The sequence below is a fragment of the Taudactylus pleione genome, unplaced genomic scaffold (genome assembly GCF_031769625.1).
Source record: "Taudactylus pleione unplaced genomic scaffold, aTauple2 ptg000201l, whole genome shotgun sequence".
Taxonomy (NCBI): Eukaryota; Metazoa; Chordata; class Amphibia; order Anura; family Myobatrachidae; genus Taudactylus; species Taudactylus pleione.
Genome location: NW_028284603.1, coordinates 35,037,119 through 35,060,006, shown reverse-complemented (window position 1 = coordinate 35,060,006; position 22,888 = coordinate 35,037,119). Strand labels below are relative to the sequence as shown.

Here is a 22,888-nt window from a genome sequence, read left to right as displayed (position 1 = left end):
CCCTACGTTAATTTCCCCTACGGAAATTATGGTATTCATCAAATTCCGAAAATTATCAATTTGATGCAGTTACTATTCGCCACTGTGAGGTGGCGAATAGCAGGTGAAACTTACCTGTATCCGCGTGTGCAGGTCCCCCGACGAGTCCCTCCGGCGCTCTGCTCCGTCCTCAGGCTCCGGAGGTTGGTCGGACCCCAGCAGAGCACAAGAAAGTTTAGAAAAAGAAAATTATTATTTTTTTTTTTCTAATCTGTCATGTGGTCTGCTGGGAAACCACATGACAGACCAGCAGGACGGAGCCGGAGGCTGCTGCGCGGACAGGTAAATCGGGGGGGGGGGGTGAGCGGAGGGGGTTGGGGGGTGGGGGGGGTCGGGGGGGTACACAAACTTAACGCATCTGTAGGCAGTGCTGCGCATGCGCTGGTTTTACAAATGGAACAGCGCATGCGCAGCACTGTTTCCAGATGCGATAAGGTAGTGTAGGCAGGGAAAAGTATCTATTTCCCGAAAAGCTGTCATCGCAAAATGACAGCTTTTCGGAATAGATAGTTATGGAGAGGTGGAATGATGAATTCCACCTATAATTAGCTAGAACTCCATGAGAGTACTAAAGCTAATTATCTCCAGAGAATCTTTAGGTTTAATGAATAGGCCCCCGGGTCTGATTTTTGGGGGGACGGTATGGATGTGTGAAGTATTTTAAACATCACACGCGGATGCAGCAGGCGGTTTTTTACAGTTTTAAATTTGCATTTGTACGACACGAAAATATACTTGCATCTATTTTAACGTACCCCCCAATTTACGTGGAACAATAATTTCCTGGGAAAACAAGTGCTTCCTATAATTTTCATTTTTTTTTTTTTTTTTTATTCACCCAAAATTTCATGGTCGTTTTTCACCAAAGTGCGCAACTTACAATTTTTTTGATGTGAATTTATCATTAAAGGGTGTCCAAAGGTTTCTGAAAGAAATCCCCAAATTTTTAGCCAAAAATAGGGATTTTGCATTTTTTTTCGCCTGGTCTGAGATGGAGAAAACTTATCTCCAGTTTTTTTTCGCCAATTGTGTTTTCGCCTATTTTTTTGGATGAAAATATTACCGTTTTTGGCAAAAAACGTCTGTTTTCGTCTAAGGCGAAAAAAAAGGTGCGTTTTCGCTGCTAATTGAATACAGCCCTGAATGTGTTATTGGAGTGGTGAGATGGAAATGGAAACTGTAAACATCTAAGGTCTACCAAGGTGTCACCCAGTGCTCCAAGCAAAAAAGGCATGAGCCCATGCCCGCAAGGGCCACTCCCACTGGCCTGTGACCTTTAGGGGGTGTGACCACGTGTCACATCCATGTTCTCGTTATGCTGTGGGTGCTCCTGAGCAGCTCCCAGCCTCTCCAGTCTTCCGACACAGTGTCACCACTTTAGTAAATAAATACAAGAGCTAGAAAAGGTAAGAGAAGTTATGCAAAAATAAAATAAAACATCAATGTTTACAGTCCTTTTTGGGGGGTTTGTGATCGGAGCAGGTTGAAGGAAATAGGGGGTGGTGTTATCCATTTGCATATGTCCACATAATAAGTCCCGAACTAGGTCCGGTGATTGTAGCCCTAACTCTCCCTACCTCTGAGTCTGCCGTCCTTGCAGACAGGAGATCGTTGCCAGCCCAGCAGTGTGTTGCTTCGGCACTGAGTGATGACGTCAGATGCCCGGACCTTGTGTAATAAGCACGGTTGGCTCCTCCCGATGTCTTCCTTCTCTGCACTCCTCACTGAACCAACGCGTTTCGCACAACTGCCAGCGCTTTGTCTAGGATAGTGGGAGTGTTCCTGTGGTTCTTCTTATATAGGATAACTTTATTCGTCAATTAGTTAAAAACCGGAAGTGGTGTCAGAAAAGAGCGGCATCCAGATGGTAATGTGGTCATGCATTTTTCTTTCTCACCATTGTATAGAAAAAATAAAAATGAATAAAAAAAAAGGGGGGGGGAATTAAAGATATATGTGTAAGATTAAATATCTATGTTTAAAATAAGTGTAAGCTAATGGAGGGAAATATAGTTTCTATAGGAAGGCTTTTAGTTCTGTGTCAATATTTAAGCCATGTGGCTCTGGAGTTTGTAACTTATATATACATTTTGTTTCATACTGTAATAGTTTTTTTTAAAAGGTCTTTGTCTATCCAATGTGTATTGTTCTTTGTATGCCTGCACATTTTAGACCTTGTGGACTACTGTTGTGATGTTTCAGAAAATGTTCTGAGATTCTTATTTTAATTTTTGGTCTGGCCAACATACTGGAGGCCGCAGGGACACTCAATTAAGTTTATAGCCCCTTCTGATTTGATCTTTTATCTTGAAATCTTTTCCTTGTCATCACTGCTCGTGACACCATCGCAGGTTGTGACACCAAAATAGCAGAGTAGCTCTGCTATTTTGATGTCACCCCCCTCGAATGGTGTCACTCTGTGCAGTCCGCACCTCCCTAGTGACTCCACTGGGCACAGAATGCATTCTGTACTTTTGCTTAGGTCTTGCCTTATGGTATTACTGTCCCTTTGTCACTCTGCATTTAGTAATAGTTAGGCAGATGTACTAAGCTCTGGAAAGTGATAAACTACCAACCAATCAGCTCCTAACTATCACTTTTCAAACACAGCCTGTAAGATGACAATTAGCAGTTTATCACTTTCCAATTTATCACTTTCCAGAGCTTAGTACATCTCCATAGTACCTGATTCTGAACCTTGAATCTGAGTCGGATGTAGTCGTAGCTGTTCTAGCTTCATTTGCTGCAGTCGCTACAAAGCCCTTCCCTTTTATACATCCATACGTCCGAATGTGCAAGGACTGAGACGCCTACTCACAGCATCTAAAGTCATCATTGAAACTTGCACCAGCCTTATGGCAGATATCGTTCCTCTGTCTAGCCTCCTATGTGGGTGGCTATGCGTCTCTGTATGCAACCACCCATAAAGTGCAACATCTATGTGCATCTGTTTAACCACTTTACCTCCTAGTCACCATCTAGGAATACCCCAAATATTTCTGCTACCATGATTATAAATTTGTTCTGTGACTTAGTATAAACAAAATCAGGGTCCGATGCACGCAGGGCTGTGGCATCACAAGGGGGGTGCGGGCCGCACCTGGGTGTCACCCGCCGAGGGGTGACACCAAGGTGCAGACTTCCCCTCACTGACAGGAACTGGGTGCTGCACTGTACCATTAAGTGCAGCACTCGGCTCCTAACACTGAGGGACCTGGCCAGCACTGCACATAGGTACCTCCTGCACCCCCCCCCTCCCTACTCACCCCCCAAGTAATAGGCATGGGGGTTCGGGCCCCGAGGCCACGCCCACTGCTCACAAGGCCACACCCCCTCTCTGCATGGCCAGGCCCCCTTTTCGGCAGCATGCGACTGCGTGGTGTGCGCACAGCGTCCCTCCCCTCCCCGGGTGACACCGCGGGGAGGGACACTACTGATGGTGGGACCCAAGTGCATGCGCAGATGAAAAACATCGCTTCACTGCGTCTTACATCGCCACTGCATCCGAATCAGGCCTATAGTGTGTATTTAACCTTCAAAGTGCTTTGAACGTGTTTTTGTGTTAATTGGTCATTTTCTTCTTTTCAGTTGGATGTTCTAGAATACATACATGAACATGAGTATGTGCATGGCGATATCAAAGCAGCAAATATCCTCCTTCACACTTTAGATCACCGAAAGGTAATGGTGATTGCTTTGTAGAGCCTCACTGTGTTTTGTTTTTTGTTTTATTGTTAATTAAAAATATAACTGAAAAAGTGTTAAATAAATGGTCAGTGAACACACTAAATTATAGTGCAAGAAGATTTAATGGACTGAAATCCCCAGAAAGAGCCAGTCTCTACATAAAACATCTAATTAAACCCACAAACAAATTTAGTCTGAATGTATCACCAAGCTTCTAATCTAATGTCAGCTGTGAAAACAGCGGTGTTTTGCACATACTATAGGTACAAAATGACAAACTATAAAGAAAGCCAGACTGCTGTATCAGACTCATTTATTACAAGTAACAGAGTGAAACAATATAATTCAATATAGTGAATATCGACCATGGTGTTCAAATGGAATGGAACAAAGCAAGTTTTTGGGGTATATTTAAGTAAGTGGTGAGCTCGAAATTTAAAGCAGCACTGATATTAAGTGCAAAACACATTGGGCTTTGCACTTAATATTAGAGGTGCTTTAAATTTAGAGCTGAAACCCTCTGAGAAGCAAGAAACTGATTCGTAAAAATACCCCTTTGTAGGTTTTTTCAGAACAGCATTTGGTGTTTGTGTTTACTAGAGATAATGTAGTGATGCTTTTATGTACAACACCCATTGCTACTACTGATGGATGGTTTAGTTAGACCCTTGGACCAGCCCAAGCATGGTTGGACATGGCAATGATGGAGACCCGGGAGGGCGACAAAACTTGACCAACCTATAGTCTCATAACACGTTTTCTGTAGGTGAACCTTTGGAAGGATCACTAATGTGTGTCCTTGGCCCCTAAGGGAGACAGAGAGTGACAAACGGGGACCAAGGTGGGGGAAGAGGGGATGAGATGGATGGAAGGCTTCTTGCCAGACATCCTGGGCGCCAGCGACATCACAGAGGGAGTGATGTTACATTAGTTAAATGTAACTAATTATGTGTTTGTTTGTTTTTCTTTAAAAGCAAATCAACACACAGCAAAAAATAAAATGCTGGGTGTAGCTTATCAGATGTTGCAATCACATATAGACTACACAATCAGAGAATCTTGTTATTGGGAGAGTCTATTACTTGGATAACATGTACTAAATATTTGTTATACATATAGACATTCTTGGGAGACTTTACGAAGCAGCGGCTTCTGTAAGTCGCTGCTTCCCAGCGGATTACAGGTGAATATTTTAAACGACACTGTGAGTCAGTGTAAAGCCTGGCGTGGTTTACACTGACTCTGGGTGCCGTTTTAAATATGTACCTGCAATCCGCTGGGAAGCAGCTGTTTACAGAAACTGCTGCTTCATAAATTCTCCCCTCTGTTAGCTTCAGTATGTCACCATTACTGTTCTATTATTTTTTCCATAAGTTCTTATTTGGGAGCTACAGTATATGAAGTCCTCCCAGAGAAGGAGAGTTTTTCTTAGACACTATTTTAAATCTGACTTTATTTGCGTCCGTAAATAAATCTGAGAGACTGCCATACACTAGTCTTATTTTATCTTTTCTTGTAATAATGCACTTTGTATATCTAAGTCAGGGATGGGGAACCTCAGGCTCGGGGGCCTTATAAGGCCCCTGGAATCAATTGGTCTGGCCCTCTGAGCTTTTTTCTGCTAGCCTCATCTGGCTAGCAGGGTGCCTAGAATGGCATCCTGCAGGCAGAATCTATGCAGCAGTGCCGCTTGGAGCGTCCTTAGGATGTTTCAGATGGTCAGACCGCTGCCCTTTCAGCTCCCCGGAGCATCCTCTGGATGCTCCAGGCATTGCTGTAATCACCGGCGATTGTAACTCCACCCCCATGAGACATCACATGGAGGGGGCGTGACCTGCATCGGGCCCGCAAATAATGTTATGTATATCAATATGGCCCTCTGCAGAAAAAAGGTTTCCCACCCCTGATCTAAGTGTACTCTCAGTAGTTACAGATGTGTCCTCATACACCTGTAGCTTTAGTGACCCGAAAAAGAAAATCTTGGTGTGCCAGGTCCCAGTGGCGTCACTAGGAGGGTGCGGGGGGGTGCGGCCCGCACTGGGTGTCACCCTTCAAGGGGGTGACACCAAAAAAAGCTGCACTCACATCCGCGGGCCGCACCCTATCCACAGACACGTCAGCAGTGCACCCACCTTCTGCGGCACCAAGCGCCGCGGCTGCAATCACTACCGCACCCCCGCCGACTCCATAAGCTGGATAGCCCTGCTCGCTGCCTCCGGGGATCTGTCTATATGCGGTTCTAGACGCCGGCTGCGGTGACGTCAGTCCTAGGTGACGTCATCAAGCACGCGGCACGCCAGCTCCGCTGGTGTTTCTGGGAGGGTGAAGTAGGAGGGGATCGTGACCTTCTGTGAGCGCTGCCAAGAGAGAGGAGGACAGGACGCATCCGGACACCACCAGTGCAGGCAAGGTTAGGACAGGTTCCACGCTGGCTCAGCTGCCAGTGTGCATTGAAGTTAGTAGTAATAGAGTATGTATTTAGTTACAGACTTGTTTATTTACCAATTACTCTATATACAGTATATATGGTAATTGGTAAATATAAAAGTCTGTAACTACATACTATATTACTAGGTATATAATATTCCTCACTGTCTGTCTTTTAACGGAATATTATTATTTTTTTCTGAAGTAGCAATGGATTGTATTGAAATTACCATTTTTTGTAACAAACAGTTAATTTCAATATTAATCCAGTATTATTTCAGAAAAAAAAAATATATATATTTGACCAAGGCTATGTACATCAGTGGCCTCGCTAGAGGGGGGGGGGGTGAGGGCTGCACCAGCCTAAAACAAACAACCTCCCCCCATGCAGTGCTACGGGGGCGGGGAGGGGGGGTGACACCATGAGTTACAGCTCCGGGTGACACCATCCCTAGTGACGCCTCTGCCAGGTCCTATGCCACTCTGCAGTGCCGAGTGTTTTTTTGTGCTCAAAATGTGCTTCCTATTCGCACGAATAAAACAACTGGAAGCTAATTGAACTAGATGGCACTGATCAATTTGATGTGTGACATTTGTACATCTGTGTGCGAAAGAGTCAGAATCTATATACGAAGCACCAGGATGCAACAGCCACAGCTTTTTCTCACGCCAAGTTCTGTGGTGCTTCATCTGCGACAATGTTTGTAAAAGTCACAGCCCAGCATATTTTGCTGCATCTGCAAGGCGAGTGAGATGCAAAATTTAAAGAAATAGATACTAAACTACACATCTTGGAGCAGTGCAGTATTGCGCCGTATGGCGTATTGAGACTACAGATGCTCATCTTTGCCGCTGCTGCGACTTGCCACAGCACGTACAGTATGCCGCGAGTATCACACTGTGTGCATCTTGCTTGCTCCCATGATCCATAGGAGTGCATGGTGCGAATGCTGTTGCAGCCTTGCCTGCTGGTGCATGCATGGCATGTCACAGTGCGCGCACACATTTGCCGCATCGGCAGCAAAGATGAACGAAGACACATCTGTATTAGTTATATTTGCCTAATAATGAACTCCTACTTTAGTTGCTCGCACATCAGCCTGAATCTGTGCTTGGACTAGATGTTGAAAGTGTGGAACAATGACACGCACATGTCACCTTCATTGTGTACAGGGGTGGGCCAGCAGGGCTGTTTGCCTGGAGCGATGCGCCCCGGGGGCACAGCCACAGTCACCCCGCCGGCGCCGTCTAGTCTGGCGGCCAGATTTGTAGCCACACTCACTATCGTGGGCAATCATTGACTGCTAAGGTCAGCGCCTGCTTGCCGGGATGTAAAAGTCTGGTCCAGACTTCTTCTCATCTCCTGCTAGAATTTTGGGTATGATGACACCACACCGCATGATGTCATCAATCCTGCCATTTGTGAGGAGCGCAGTGACAGAGGAGCTGCTCAGCCACGCCCACAGGAGACACTGAGGTAGCCTCTGTGTGGGGTGCCTGCCCCTGTCGGCTGGTCTGACTGAGTGTCATATAGAGACAGTCTCACTGCTGCTGTGACTGACTGGGAGGAGGAGGAGCTTATTGAGAAAGGAGAGGTCTCACGTGCAGTCTCCGTATGGGTCCCCCTCCATGCTACCCAGTGACTGGCAGTGCAATGAGCACAGCAGTAGACTCTGGGCACTAGTATACTCTAGCGCTGTGCCAGAGTCTAATGCGCATACACAAGTCAGGCTTGCGCAAAACGTCTATTAAATGGCTGCCGAGCCATTTTACCTGTGATTTGTACAGCGCTGCTACTGATGACGCGGGACTTCGGAGAGGTGTATTGAATAAATGGGTGCAGGTTGTGTGGTGTGGGGGCCCCCTTGTACCCAGGGGCCCGCATACCCTGCAGCCATTATAGATTCGCATTTGGTGTACATGTATGAATGTATGTATGTGTGTATGTACATGTATGTATGTGTATATATTTATATAATATACACGTGTGTGTACACTATTTATTTATGAATATACAGTATATATGTATGTGTATATATAAAATATATATATATATAATAGAGAGAGTGGTGCGGGGAGGGGGGTCTTGCACTATTGGAAACTTTCACTGTGGGCTGCACATGGTCTACAACCAGCCCTGATTGTGTACTATAATTGCAATTAAACTTGTGGTCAGTCTCTATGGTGTCTTATATAGTGTCTCTATACAGTCTTGTACATCACAATCTGTGTTGTGATCTACATGCTGCTGGGTTTGCAATTGCTATTCTCTATATATTCATGTGTCAAGCACCCATTATCGTGCTTTATTCAAGACACTTGAATCCTTTTTTTTTCACCCATTGTTTTTTTTGTATGTACATTAGGGGGCATATACAATTATGAATCGGTATGAATTACCGCCGGACTTCTGTCCGGCGGTTCAAATCCCGAAAGCTGCAGGCCGACACGGCTGAAAATCCTGATCGTCCCCGGCAAGTATCAACTAACCTAACCACCCTAACCTTCCTTAGGGGTGCCTAACCCTAGCCTTCCCCCCCGTGCCTATTCCTAATCCCCCCTCTAAGTGCCTAAACCTAAACACCCCCTTCCCCGCCGGCTGTCCGCAGCGGTGCTCGGCATCACTTCGATCGGGATGCCGAGGGGCCGGTCTCCAGGCATCGGTAAAATGACAGGCGTCTAGATTTAGACGCCTGTCATTTAACCCTCGCCGGGATAAAGAAGCCGGCTGTCGGGCTTACGTCCGCCGGCTTCAGACTGCATACCATACAATTAGGTGCGGGGTTAAGCGCCAGGTTTCACACCAGGACTATTCAAAAATTCTGTATATTCCCCTTACGGTAAACTCTAAGGTAACTCGCAGTAACCTATAGATTCCCCGTAAAATTCTGGAATCTATGGATTTCCCCGTGCGAGAGACCCCAGAGGCTGCATTTAACGCAGAGTTTTCCTCACAGCTCCTGAGGCTGCACGGAACAATCAGCATTGCACATGGGGATGCAGGACTTAATTGAATACTGTATTTGCCCATTAGATGTTTTGAGGGATAGACAGACACACACATGCACAGAAAAACAGACACACTGTTTAGTTTAGGTACACTCTGCTACAAAGTCAGCTATGTTGTCTAGCTAAAAAGATAAATAGTAATTACTGTAATTTGCTGATTTTCACTACTGAATATATAATAATAATAGTAATATTAATAATAATAATAATAATAGTTATATTTTTAATAACATTATAAAGCTGATTATTTGCATCCAAACTCATAGCAGTGGGTTTCACAAAATAGAGAAATAAAGAAACCTATTTCTAAAAAAACAACCCTACACTGGCATCTTTAAATACAATTAGATATTTCAGCAGCTCCTAAAATTTTAGGCTGACTCCTTCATTTTCTGTGTTTCATCCATCTCTGGGCTTTTTACAGTGTGAATATACAGGTCTATTTTTAGCCGAAATGCTATTTCCCAAGTTTACAGGCGTTAAGATTTTTTTTCCCCTCTATTCTTTTAGTGGTTGGAAGTGTTATGGAGATTAGCATAGATTAACAAATATGATTCTCCATAAAACATGTTGCAGTGTATAATGCCATTGGTTTGCTTACAATAGGGGATGATTTATTTTGAAGCAAGAAATCCGCGCATTGCTATTTTAACATGTTTTAACATATTTTAGCAAATAAAATGAGCTGCTTTGAATATGCAGCTGCTATGGAGATTGGAATGGGAATGAAAACATTGCCTTTTTTTATTGGCTTTATCATTTTCGACTCCTTTTCCCTTTTTTTTCCTATTGTGCAGCCGAAAGCACGCCCAGCAGTAAATATTGTTTTATTTAAATACAGGTAAGCATTTTCTGCGGAACAATTTGAGGACATTGTACGAGGTAAACACTGATTAACCTCCTAAGCAGAGATGCGTTTTTCTTTTCTTTAAACAAAATAAGATTTCATTATCTTTTATTTTTAAAATAAAAAAATTTCGAACACATTCTGCGTCAATGTAGTGAAGCAAACATTCCCGCAGATTACATCTATTTTGTTCTGTGACAAAAAGATGAACAGAAATACTTGTGCAGTTTTATATTTATCTGCAAGAACGCTTGTCCTGTATTGCATTGTTTAAGGTGTGTTTTGGTATTGCATCTCTTGTTTTGTTTCGATATACAGCGTAACAAAGGTAGAGATGCGGCACTCCGGCTTCTGTGGAAGTACATATCCCAGCAGACCAACCACCATTTAGGATGCCCTAACAGCAAGTGTGACAGGGGATGCGGGCATGTGTAGTCTCACAGCAGCAAGAGTGCCACAAGTTGACCATCCCTGATATACAACAATACCGCATGTGATACTATGAAACCACCATTTATTTTGAAGGTCAGCATGTGTGACTAGTAAATGCCCCACAGTAGGGATTTATTTGTGGAAGTAAATGGTCTTTACTCTCACACAGTTGCGTCCCTACCTGCTGATGCACCCGATGCTGGAAGGGGTGGGCAGTATAGCAGTGTGCACGGCATTGCCACGCGCTGCGGGAAAGCGGGCGTGGCTTCATGACAAGGGGGCATGGCCACACACCTGAACCCCGGTTTTAGTCTCCAGGGGGTCCCGGAAGTGCGGGCTGCCCCCGGGGACCAATTTGCTTTACACAACAGATACACTCCAATTCAGTTGCATGAATTGAAAATCACAAATAGCTTGTAAAAATGGATCATACTGTGGGCTGTATTCAATTTGAGGCGAAAAGACCAGACTTTTTGCCTGCTGGACTTTTCGCCTGTTTTCCAGGCGGAAAAATATCGTGCGCGTGCCCGCTATTACCCGTATTCAATTTCAAAGTAGGCAAAATCGGGAACCGACGAAAAAATACGGGAATTTTCGGGAAATAATTGTAGGACCCCCCTAAAGATGTCAAGACTTGGGGGATCACTATGGGCACCCCTGTTTTTTCCTGCAGAAGAAAGTCAGGTTTCTAAATAGACGCGGCAGGTGCATAAATGTGGCTTTAAAGAAGGTGATGCAGAAGAGCATTTAGAAGTTTTGTTTGGCAAAAATATCTATGCCCATCAATTTGGGGTACTTAATTATATGCTTGCACCCATTTTCAAGTCCCATAAATTAATTTTAAAATCTGCAAAAATGCACCTGCCGCTACTCCCGCAATGAAGAAAACACCCGCCGCATATAAGGGAACCCCCCAGGACTACATTCCACTAATTTAGAAGGGTGTTCCCTAATTTTTTTTTTAAACCCCAAAATTGAACTAATTTTTTTGGAGTGTCCCTAATTTTTTTTAAAATCTTTTTTTGACTCAGATCGTTTTAAGGGGGTAGGCTAATTTTTTTGAGCCTGCACCCCTAAACACCAATTCTGCTAAAGGCTAGCGAATATTTAGCCCCATTTTTTTACATTGACTTTTCACACCGGCGAAAAGTTTAGCTTTTAGAATTATTCTGTCTACATAGTAGCAGCAGTCTTATCTTTTAAATGCAATTTACAGCATATTTAACATTCAGCACCAAATATACCATTTTATTATTTTTTCTTTTTATTTATTTTTTAGTTATGTTGTTATGCTGTGTGTTTCATCACACACATTTATACAGTGACTTGGCTGCTTTGTGTGTTGAAATTTCCAAACTTTACAAACCTTTGCACAATTAAATGAAATGTTCTAGTGGAATGCAAGAGCTTTTAAGAATAAACCGAGAGGACACATAAAAGACGCATTGCAGTTTATGATGTGTAGATACCCACCTGGAGAGATGAAGGCTTGGGAGATGAAAAAAAAAAATCTGAAAAAAATTGCTAAAATCAGAAACAAGATATGACAATGATGGGAAGGATTTAAAGTGGAATGGTAACTGTTATAGCCCCCAGATGTGCATATTTTATCTTAAGGCACCATTTGGTTTAATAAAATGTAGATCAAAGCTTGTCCTTAACCTATAAGTTTCTTAAGTCTTAATTATAAAGGTTATACTTCCAAAGGACAAAAGCATTATTCATTTATCTGTTCTTGTCTTCCAGGTTTATCTAGCAGATTATGGACTTTCTTACCGATACTGCCCCGATGGGAAACACAAAGAATATAAAGAAGACCCTAAAAGACGTCACAATGGGACAATTGAGTTTACCAGCTTAGATGCTCACAAGGGGGCCAGTATGTTCCTTTTTTATTATTATTACTATATAAGTAGCTTAATTAAAAGAATATATAATGGGTAAAGTGAATAGGATTATTTTACTGTTTCATTTTATCACACGTAGCTCTTTATATTTTGAACAGTATATTATCTCTTTAAATTATCTCACAGCACCTTGATTTCCGTTCAGTAGTGTACTTGTTTATATGTTTGTAAATTCAGTTCAAATAGGAAAATTACTATTATTTTATTTTATTTTTTAAGATGAGGCATAGGGCTATATTTAGACTCCTTGTTTTGTATTTAAATGGTATTGCCCTATTTACTCCGACTTTAAAATGCTGCTGCTTCGTAAATTATACCCCCTGGAATCTATTAAAACCAATCCATACAAAGGTGAGATATACAGTTGTGTCCAGCACTTGTATTTAATATTGAAAAATCCTAATTTAGTTTTGGGCATCCTTCCTGATATAGTACCTCCTTCAGAGGCGTTCGCAAAAAGCGAGCGCTCGCACTGAATGAGGGTGGCCGCTTTTTTTTTTTTTTAAACCGGCCTCCTGGCTGCTCGCTAAGCTGTGGGTGACCACCCACAGCTTTTGCGAGCGGCCAGGTGATGGTCGCGATAATCGTCTCGTCTGCCGCAAGCCCCAGTGAGCTTCCTGCTCAAATAGAGCAGGAAGCTCCCTACTGACATCACGAGTGATGTCAGTAGGGTCGTCCACAAATGGCAGGCGTTCCGTCAGCCAACCCCCTCCCCGCCTACAAAACGGGGCGAGCTGTCGATCAACATCGACAGCCACCCCGTTTGTAGCGAGCCCCAGAGCGAGTGAATTTTTCCCTCGCTACGGGGGCTTGCGTGCGGCGCATGCGCAGTGCCCCACCATCGACCCGCTTGTGAGCGGGTCTGAATGAGGGCCATAATTCAAAGAGTGCTGGAAAAATGAAACGAGAGGAGGTCCCTAAATTGTGCAGTATTTCAAAAATATTTGGATGATAGAGGTTATATGTACAGAAGGTAGAAATTAAAGGAGGCTTATCTGTCACTATTAGTTTCATCACTCACCAAACTATCTGAATATTATTTTACACAGAGGTGTCATTAAGTTCAGCTGTGAAATTCTGAAGGTGAGTTGAAAGAGAACCTCCTAGTGTACAATTTAGACGTTTATTCATCAGACAATAGGATAAAACGGGTTAGGTATGATATTCAGACACTTGGGATGCCAGCTGTCAATATACTGATCAGTGGCATATCTATAATGGGTGCAGTCCAGGGGGGCCCCGCACCGCACACACTGCACCCATATTATTTTAGACTTACCTGTCCGTGGTCCCACGTTGGATGTCTGCGCTGCGCAGAACACCGGAAAATGGCCGCCACGGACATTTTTCCGGTGTTCTGCTCATGTGCAGTAGACTCTGGGCATACTCTAGTGCCTGGAGTATACTAAGGCTCCGGTGGCTAGCTAGCCGCATCAGTCGGCTGCCAGCCCCCGGGGAGAGAGGAGGGCGCCCTGCACGAGGAGTGCACACGGGCCCCCTCCTCTCTTAAGACGCCCCTGAGCAGCATCATGATGCTTACAATCCCTATTTACCCCCTAACCCTCCTTTACTGCACCCTGATACTAACCCTCCCCACCCCGCACCCTAATCCTAACCCTCCTGGTAAGTGCCTAAACCTTACCCTCCCCCCTTAGTACTTAACCCTAACCCGCCTGTCTGAAGCCTAACCCTAACCTTCTTCCTCCCACATCCTAACCCTAACTAACCCCGTAACGCCTAAACCTAACCCTCCCCCACGGCTAACACCTACCCGGACGCGCCATACTTACGTTCGGGATGCCGGCTGTCAGGTTTCCAGCATCGGCATCTCCAGCCATGCCGGGATTCCATCGCCGGTCTTCCCACGCTGATTGGGTTCCAGCGTCTTGATATCGGCAGTTGACAACCCGGTGTTGGTATATTAACCGCATCCCGGATAAAACATATGTGCACAAGCATACAAAACTCTGTGATTTTGGATTCTGTATTTAAAGGGGCAATTATAGTCAATACAATATAAGACTGGTTTTGTAATGAGTATAATTGCTCCTTTAAAGCCAGTAAGCCGAAATCTCAGAATATGTAGCAACTGTGAAAAACGCTGCATACAGTAGTAAATTTAACCCTTAACTCGTATTGAAGTTCAACATATAATACTATTAATACTCCTTTTGTTGTAGTCATAAAAACATTAGTAAATTAGATAAGTCCTCATACATTCTTGCTTCAGTTGCTCCAAACAGCCCCTCTTGTCACTTCAGGTCCTGTGCGACTTTAGTGCTAGGCGTCTTTTTCACCTGAAAATGCATCTTAGGTGCAATGTAATGTACTAAGATGCAACAGGAGACTGTTGATTAATTTGATATGAGACACTTGTATATCTGTGTGCGACTGAGTATACAAAGTGCTATGATGCTACGGTCGTGGCTTTTTCCACACTAAGGGCCTGATTCAGACCCACTCGCAAGCGGCTGTCCGCTCGCAAGTGGGTCGATGGTGTGCACTGCGCATGCGCACGACGGAGGGAGCTCCGTCGTGCGCATGCGCCAGACGCGACGAGCGAAGGACTTTCCTTCGCTCGTTGTGTCTGATCAAAGGGGGCGTGCTGTCGATGTTGATTGACAGCACGCCCCCTTTGGTGGGCGTGCCGGGGGCGTGCCTCCCAGACGGGGGCGTTCCCAAGGGAACGCCTACCGTCAGAAGCCGGCCCACTGACATCACTAGTGATGTCAGTGGGAGTGATTTTGGCTCTGAGCCAAAATCACTCCGGGCCTTGCGGTTGAGAAACTCAACCGCAGGCTCCGGCTCAAAGTGGCGATGGTCGCGATGGTCAAGACCATCGCGGCCATCAACCTGCACGCTCGTATAGGCTGTGGGTGGTGACCCACAGCTATACGACCGTCCAGGAGGATGCTCCATAACTATGGAGGACGGCCCTCATTCAGAGCGTTAACTCTGCTCAGAGCGTCCGGCTCTGAATGAGGGCCTAAGTTCCGTTGTGCCTCATTTACAGACTCAGTTGAACACAGATATACAAGTGTTTCATATAAGATTACAAGTCTTCTGGTGCTTCCTAGTCGCATCACATAGCGAGTAAGATGTATTTTCAGGCAAAAAATACACGGAACAGACACGCGTCGCTAACAGAGTCACATGGGACCTGGCGGCTCACTCGCCCTAGGCATCTCGCTCCACATGGCGTATTCAGGCTAGATATATGAGGACACATCTGTAGTAGATTGAAGGTAGAGGTACCTAGATATATCGGCTGGTTATGAAAGTAGACCCCTTGCTGAGTTGCTTCTCCCTCTCCTCTGCCCTACTTCAACTTGAGCTAATTTACTGGTCAAAAGTTGATAATTACGACTGACCTATCCTTCATTATTAACAGTGTGTGCACTCACCATTTCAACTAAAATCCATAATATGCATCGGCGCTGTATAGCCTATGTTTGTTTCCACTCAAACAGAGGGACAGCGGATGTGGGGTATCCTTATTAATGTGAAAAACAGTTTCAAGGTAGACTGGCTGGGACAGTCACACTCTAACAGTGGTGCCAACAGCTTGTGGCCCATTGGCATAGTGAGAACCAACACCAGCTCAGTCAGCACGAAGCTAAAACTTCCATGATGGAGGTGTAGAGGGTTTCCAATAACAAGCAGCTCCGCTCTGTGAAGCACCTCTGACATGCTGGGGTAGAGGAATGAACATTGCACACTAGAGTGGCAGATTTGCATTTTTCATGTGGCATAAGTGGATTTGTATCCAGCTGTAATGAGGCCCTTGTCACAGGCTGCTACAGTAGGTGTGCTGCAGCAGTTTAAATTCAGCGGTTGGATCAAAGTTGCTGGTACATAGGTGGGTAGCCAAAAGTTAAGCAGAACTGAAGTTGAGAACAAAGCCAGGGGTATCAAAGATTGAAACATAGTAAAAACAAGCCAAAGTCGAGGTCCAGTAGTCAAAGAGCTGTTAGAACAGGAGCAGCGGTCATTAATTATCACAATCATCGCACCCTATTAGACCAGGTTTAGCCGTGTAAAATTGGCTTAGGAACCGCAGTTAAACTAGTGCTTTTGGTGAAATCAGTGCCTTGGTTATTGTATATATCATCTGTCCATTGATGTATTTATTCCACATTGGAAATAAAGAACAATACTTAAGCTTTGAGACTCTAAGTATAATGCATAATATATTACTTAGTACCTTTTGGAACGTCATAGGATTTATCAATGTACACTGCAACTGTGGTCCTGGGCACCTACTTAAAGAATTTTAGTTCTACACAACAAGCATGTGTTACAGGAAAAGCTCTTATTTAATTTTTCCTTGAAGCAACCAAATGGCACAAACTGTGTTCTGCCCATGAATAAAGCCTGCACCATGCCTATTTTTGTTCTACGTAGTTAATAAGATCGAAAAACCATGTTCCCCAATAAGAGCATCAATTTAGTCTCCAAGGGGTAAAAATATTATTTTCTGACACCAAGCGGGAAATTCAATTAGCCGCAGTAATTTACTGTGGGCTGAATGATCCCACCGGGCCTATCCAATTAGCCCCGAAGTCAGCATGCAGGCTGCAGGTAACACGTATCTCTAATAGTATACGCGAAAATTAGCCGGTTATCTGGTGTAAAGAGTGGGCTCACGCATAGGTCTGGGAACTTTTCCCAGATTGTTGGGGGAGATGTATTATAGTGACACGCATCATGTCCCTATAACTTTTTCTGCTTTGCCTCTTTACCGAGACGAAGCAGGAAGTAGTACCAACAAGATGTAAGAACATTTTGTCTGCCGGAGTTTGGGAATGAAAACTCCCCCCTCTGGCGATCCCGGCTAGAGCCCACATCTGTCTGGCCTCCCAGGATGGCTTCACTAGGCATTCGCAAGATCTCGCAAGCAACGCCGCAGCCAGGGACAGTGCTGTCCCTGCTGTGGTGGGGCAATGACATCGATAGCTGCAGCTGTCAGAATGGTCAGTGCCACTGTATATCTTCATTTTTGTAGCTAGCAGCGCCAATAATCTTAGGGGCGCACTTACCACCCAACCTCACATTAATACATGGGGAGAATCTGTATCAGCGCACATTATGTGCGCTGATGCCAATAAAACCCCATACTGCAGGTTAATATGTCTCCTTTTTTATGTGTTAACGCCCGATAACAGATCAAAAGGACTGTAGTTAAATAGCCTCGTGCGTTAAAGTCTGAGGCTACCACCTTTATTCACCCACAATTAATTATTGGGGCTGATTGAATTCTCCCCAAATATGGCAATTCACATTTTTTTTGCCAGATCAGACACACACAGGGGCTGTATCCTGAGTTAGGCATATCTCTGTGTGTGGACACAAATAGCGAGCTTTTGCATACGGTGCATGTACAGATGCAAATTCACACATTTTATTACTTATACGGTGCCACAAGGGTTCCGCAGCGCCTAATAAAGTACATAAACAGTTGAGCAGAACAAGAAAATAGTGACTTACAGTACAAGACATATGTAGGACAAGTACATGGTACATAAACATTGCTACAATAACGTTCATAACACTCAAATAAGTAGCAGAAGTCTAGGGTTAGGTGCTGTTGTAAGGAGTATGAAGTAGATGGTGTAAGGGAAGGAAAAGCACCTCGGGCAGAGGGCCCTGCTCATGAGAGAGTACTAAAGGGGAGGGACAGACAGACTGGGGACACAGATGGGGTAGACAGTGATATCAACTTATCTCCATGCTATTCTGAGTCTTCCGTAACTTGGTTGGATCTGTCTTTCCATGAAATTGATCAGCAACAATACGAGCACACTAAAACAGCCTGACTTGAGTGAGTGCCATGGTACTGTCATGGGAGTGTCGTGTATCTATGTAATTCTGAGTCGTACATATGGAGAAGGGAAGCCTGTTTCTGACAGATCTCATGCACTCAGCATGGGGATGGTGCAATCGCAGATACTTACGATGACTGTCATGGTGGCTAGTATAAAATGAATGGGTGGCACAGACCCCTGCCTTACAGATTCTCACATTAACAAAAGGTAGTAAATCGGGCTTTTGGCGGCTGCCTGCAACCATTCCCGTTCTCATTATTATTGAGGTTGGCCACCTCTTATTCTTTTATGTTCTTACAGTGCGGTGCTCAAAACTGTAGCCCATATTCAAGATGTACTCTAATGACTTCTACATTGACAATACTGTGTAGACCACATTTTTATATATTTCTGGATTGTATTGCAGCCACTACATGGCACAGTTATTCAGCATTCTGTCTACTGTTATTCTCAAGTCTTTTTCCATATGCGTTCTTAACTTATTAATGTATTGTAAATACATTGAGGGGTATATTTACTAAAGTGATGATTTTTAGAAGTGGAGATGTTGCCCATAGCAACTAATCAGATTCTAGCTATTATCTTCTAGAAGGTGTTAGATAAATGTTAAGTAGAATCTGATTGGTTGCTATGGGCAACATCTCCACTTCTAAAAACCTGAACATTAGTAAATATACCCCTGAGAGTCTAAATACCAAATAGATATGCAATGTAATCATTTTACAAGGTCAAAAATTAGGTTTGTCATGGAAAAACCAGAGCACAGGTGACCAGGACAGGCAATATGTTTAATGCTTGGCTCCAAATTTAAAGTGACCTTCGCCCATGTGTAAACGACCTATGACACAACAAAAATGGCATCCTCCAAGCTTATTGCTGCCGAAAGTCTCTTGTAAAAGATTCTCTAAACATTCAAAGAATTACGTTTGAAACTGTTCTTCTCCTTTCATATATTCTACTTACTTAAACTCACTTTGATGGTATTGGAAACACATTTCCAGCTAAATTACATACATAGTCCTTTTTATTGGATATTGATTGCACTGCCTTGCATTCCCAGGCAGACTTAATTCAACAATTCCCTAATTAGTTTAAAGTCATAACCTATGTCTTGTATTCATTTACCATTAATTAAACCTTAGTTGTTTATTACATTGCAGTCTCAATCCACAGACAGCCAGAGGAACCAAGGAGGAAGAGTCTGTGGACTATGATGGCATGGAAGGTCAATGCTGAAAATATATTGTATAAAGTTTTATTGTTGACAGAGAGGCTGAGGATCAATGTGGTCAATGCAGCACCGCTTTCTCAGTTGCTCTGTCAGCGAGACAAAAAGTCAATTGAAATATTAGACTGGAAGAAAAAAGTGATTTCTTTTTTTATTTTCTATAATGCTCTAGACTTGCAAAACAGTATTTTTTGGTCAGACTACTGACATACTTTAAACCTCAAAAATCATATTTAATCTAAACAATATTAGAGTTTTGGTACTGCAACAAATGCCGGCTTTTCATCTTGGCCATTTCAATTATTTTATAGCCTGTTGCTTTGTTCTTTCAAGTACTGGTTGGTGTAAACTGCTACATATTATTGCTTTTTCTATTAAAATGGCTATTGACCATGTAATGAACAAGGTCTCTGTAATTTGCCAGCAGGGTCGAAAACTCATAGTTTTAATATCAGTTGTTAGGGAGAAAAAAAGATACATTTCTGCTTTAGCATGAGAGATAATAGCATTGCCACACTGCTTCTGTATTTGATAAATACTTAAATTGTACTGAATTTAAGTTAAATTATTTTTCTGTTCTAGTGAAAGATTAGGTGCAATTTTCTGTTTAACATATATGTGTATATATATATATATATATATATATATATATATATATATATATATATACAGTCAGGTCCATAAATATTGGGACATTGACAGAATTTTCATATTTTGGCCTCTAGTCACCACCACAATGGCTTTGAAATGAAAAAAACAAGATGTGCTTTAACTGCAGACTTTCAGATTTAATTTGAGGGTAATTACATCCAAATCAGGTGAACGGTGTAGGAATTACAACAATTTCTGTATGTGCCTCTCACTTTTTAAGGGGCCAAAAGTAATGGGACAAACTAAACAATCCTAAATCTAACTTTCACTTTTTAATACTTTGTTGCAAATCCTTTGCAGGCAATTCTGGAACGCATAGACATCACCAGACGCTGGGTTTCATCCCTGGTGATGCTCTGCCAGGCCTCTACTGCAAATGTCTTCAGTTCCTGCTTGTTCTTGGGGCATTTTCCCTTCAGTTTTGTCTTCATCAAGTGAAATGCATGCTCAGGTCAGGGGATTGACTTGGCCATTGCATAACATTCCACTTTTTAGCCTTAAAAAACTCTTTGGTTGCTTTTGCAGTATGCTTCGGGTCATTGTCCATCTGCACTGTGAAGCGCCGTCCAATGAGTTCTGAAGCATTTGACTGAATATGACCATATAATATTGCCCGAAACACTTCAGAATTCATTCTGCTGCTTTTGTCAGCAGTCACATCATCAATAAATAGAAGGGAACCAGTTCCATTGGCAGCCATACATGCCCACGCCATGACACTACCACCACCATGCTTCACTGATGAGGTGGTATGTTTTGGATCATGAGCAGTTCCTTTCCTTCTCCATACTCTTCTCTTCCCATCACTCTGGTACAAGTTGATCTTTGTCTCATCTGTCCATAGGATGTTGTTCCAGAACAGTAATGGCTTTTTTAGATGTTGCTTGGCAAACTCTAATCTGGTCTTCCTGTTTTTGTGGCTCACCAATGGTTTACATCTTGTGGTGAACCTCTATATTCACTCTTGTGAAGTCTTCTCTTGATTGTTGACTTTGACACATATACATCTAGCTCCTGGAGAGTGTTCTTGATTTGGCCAACTGTTCTGAAGGGGTTTTTCTTCACTAGGGAAATAATTATTTTGTCATCTACCACAGTTGTTTTCCGGGTCTTTTGGTGTTGCTGAGCTCTCCGGTGCGTTCTTTCTTTTTAAGAATGTTCCAAACAGTTGATTTGGCCACACCTAATGTTTTTGCTGTCTCTCTGATGGGTTTGTTTTGATTTTTCAGCCTAATGATGGCTTGCTTCACTGATAGTGACAGCTCTTTGGATCTCATATTGAGAGTTGACAGCAACTGCTTCCAAATGCAAATGTCACACCTAGAATCAACTCCAGACCTTTTACCTGCTTAATTGATAATGAAATAACGAGGGAATAGCCCACACCTGTCCATGAAATATCTTTTGAGTTGATAGTCCCATTACTTTTGGCCCCTTAAAAAGTGGGAGGCACATATTGAAACTGTTGTAATAGCTACACCGTTCACCCGATTTGGATGTAATTACCCTCAAATTAAATCTGAAAGTCTGCAGTTAAAGCACATCTTGTTTGTTTAATTTCAAAACCATTGTGGTGGTGAATAGAGGCCAAAATCTGAAAATTCTGTCAATGTCCCAATATTTATGGACCTGACTGTGTGTGTATATATATATATATATATATATATATATATAAAATTGCTTTTCCTGACTGTTATCCAGAACAGGGTCCACCCGTATAAACATATTGCATATACTATACATTATGCAATGGAGAAGATGAACATTTAATGGTATTATCTGCCCCTCCCCCTACGCTAAAGAAATGTGTTCTACATACATATGTGTTCTTTCTTATCTAGCCTCAATACGCCATGCAGCATAATATGCCTGTCGCAAGTGAGCCGCCAGGTCCCGTGGTACTCTGCTAGCGTCTGATGTTATTTTTGCCGGAAATGCGTCTAAGTCATTATGATGTGACTAAGATGCACCAGTAGACTGTTCTAATCAATTTGATATGTGTCACTTGTATATCTGTGTGCACCAGAGACTGAAAACGGAACTTGATGTGGGAAAAAAAAGCTGCGTCTGTTGTTTCGTTGTACTTTGCTGATTGAGAGACTCAGTCGCATACAGATATACAAGTGTCGCATATCAAATTAATCAGCACAGTTTCCTGCGCCCTAGTCGCATCGCATTGCAACTTAACACTGTTTCGGCAAAAATAGATGCCTGCTGTTAGCCGAGTCTCACGGGACCAAGTGCGCCAAGAGAGGCTGTTTGTCATGACTGCAGCAAAGACAAGTGAGGACAGATCTGTATACAGTAATTTGTGGGGGAGGAAATTTGTGTTCGCATTACTATGTCTGTAATGCAATTAGTTTCTACTATTTAATCCCTGGAAATCCTGTTATGTAAAAAATTTATTTAATTGCAGTCACACCTGCATATTGGAACATGTCCAGCATTAAAAACAAATTGCATGTTTTACCATGTGTTTTTACATTCAAGTAATTAAAGTCCTGCAGAACGGGATACAGTCAGGAAGCCGACGGTCGAAATGCCGACCGCTGGCTTCCCGACTGTGCAATCCCGGCAGGGGACTACTGACAGGCGTCGAAATCCTGATGCCTGTCATTATACCTATGCCGGGAGCCCAACGCCCGGCATCCCGATTGAAGGCAAGCCGGGCGCAGACAGCCGCGGGGGGAGGGTTAGCTTAGAGGCTCCCGGGGGGGGACTTAGGGTTAGGTACCCCCCTGGGAGGGTTATTGTCTGGCTAGGGGAAGGGGGGGGTTAGGGTTAGGCACCCCCCCAGGAGACTTAGGTTTAGGCTGCAGGGATGGGGGGGTTAGGT

General features: G+C 43.4%; 1 protein-coding gene across 1 annotated transcript in view; it reads left to right on the top strand.

Annotated features, from left to right (window-relative positions):
• The window catches only part of VRK2 (VRK serine/threonine kinase 2), a 102,348-nt gene that overhangs the window by 25,744 nt on the left and 53,716 nt on the right, over positions 1-22,888 (top strand). The window contains exons 7-8 of the mRNA XM_088477322.1: positions 3,628-3,720; positions 12,188-12,320. Coding sequence (XP_088333448.1) covers positions 3,628-3,720; positions 12,188-12,320 — 226 coding nt within the window. The remainder of the gene's footprint in view (positions 1-3,627; positions 3,721-12,187; positions 12,321-22,888) is intronic.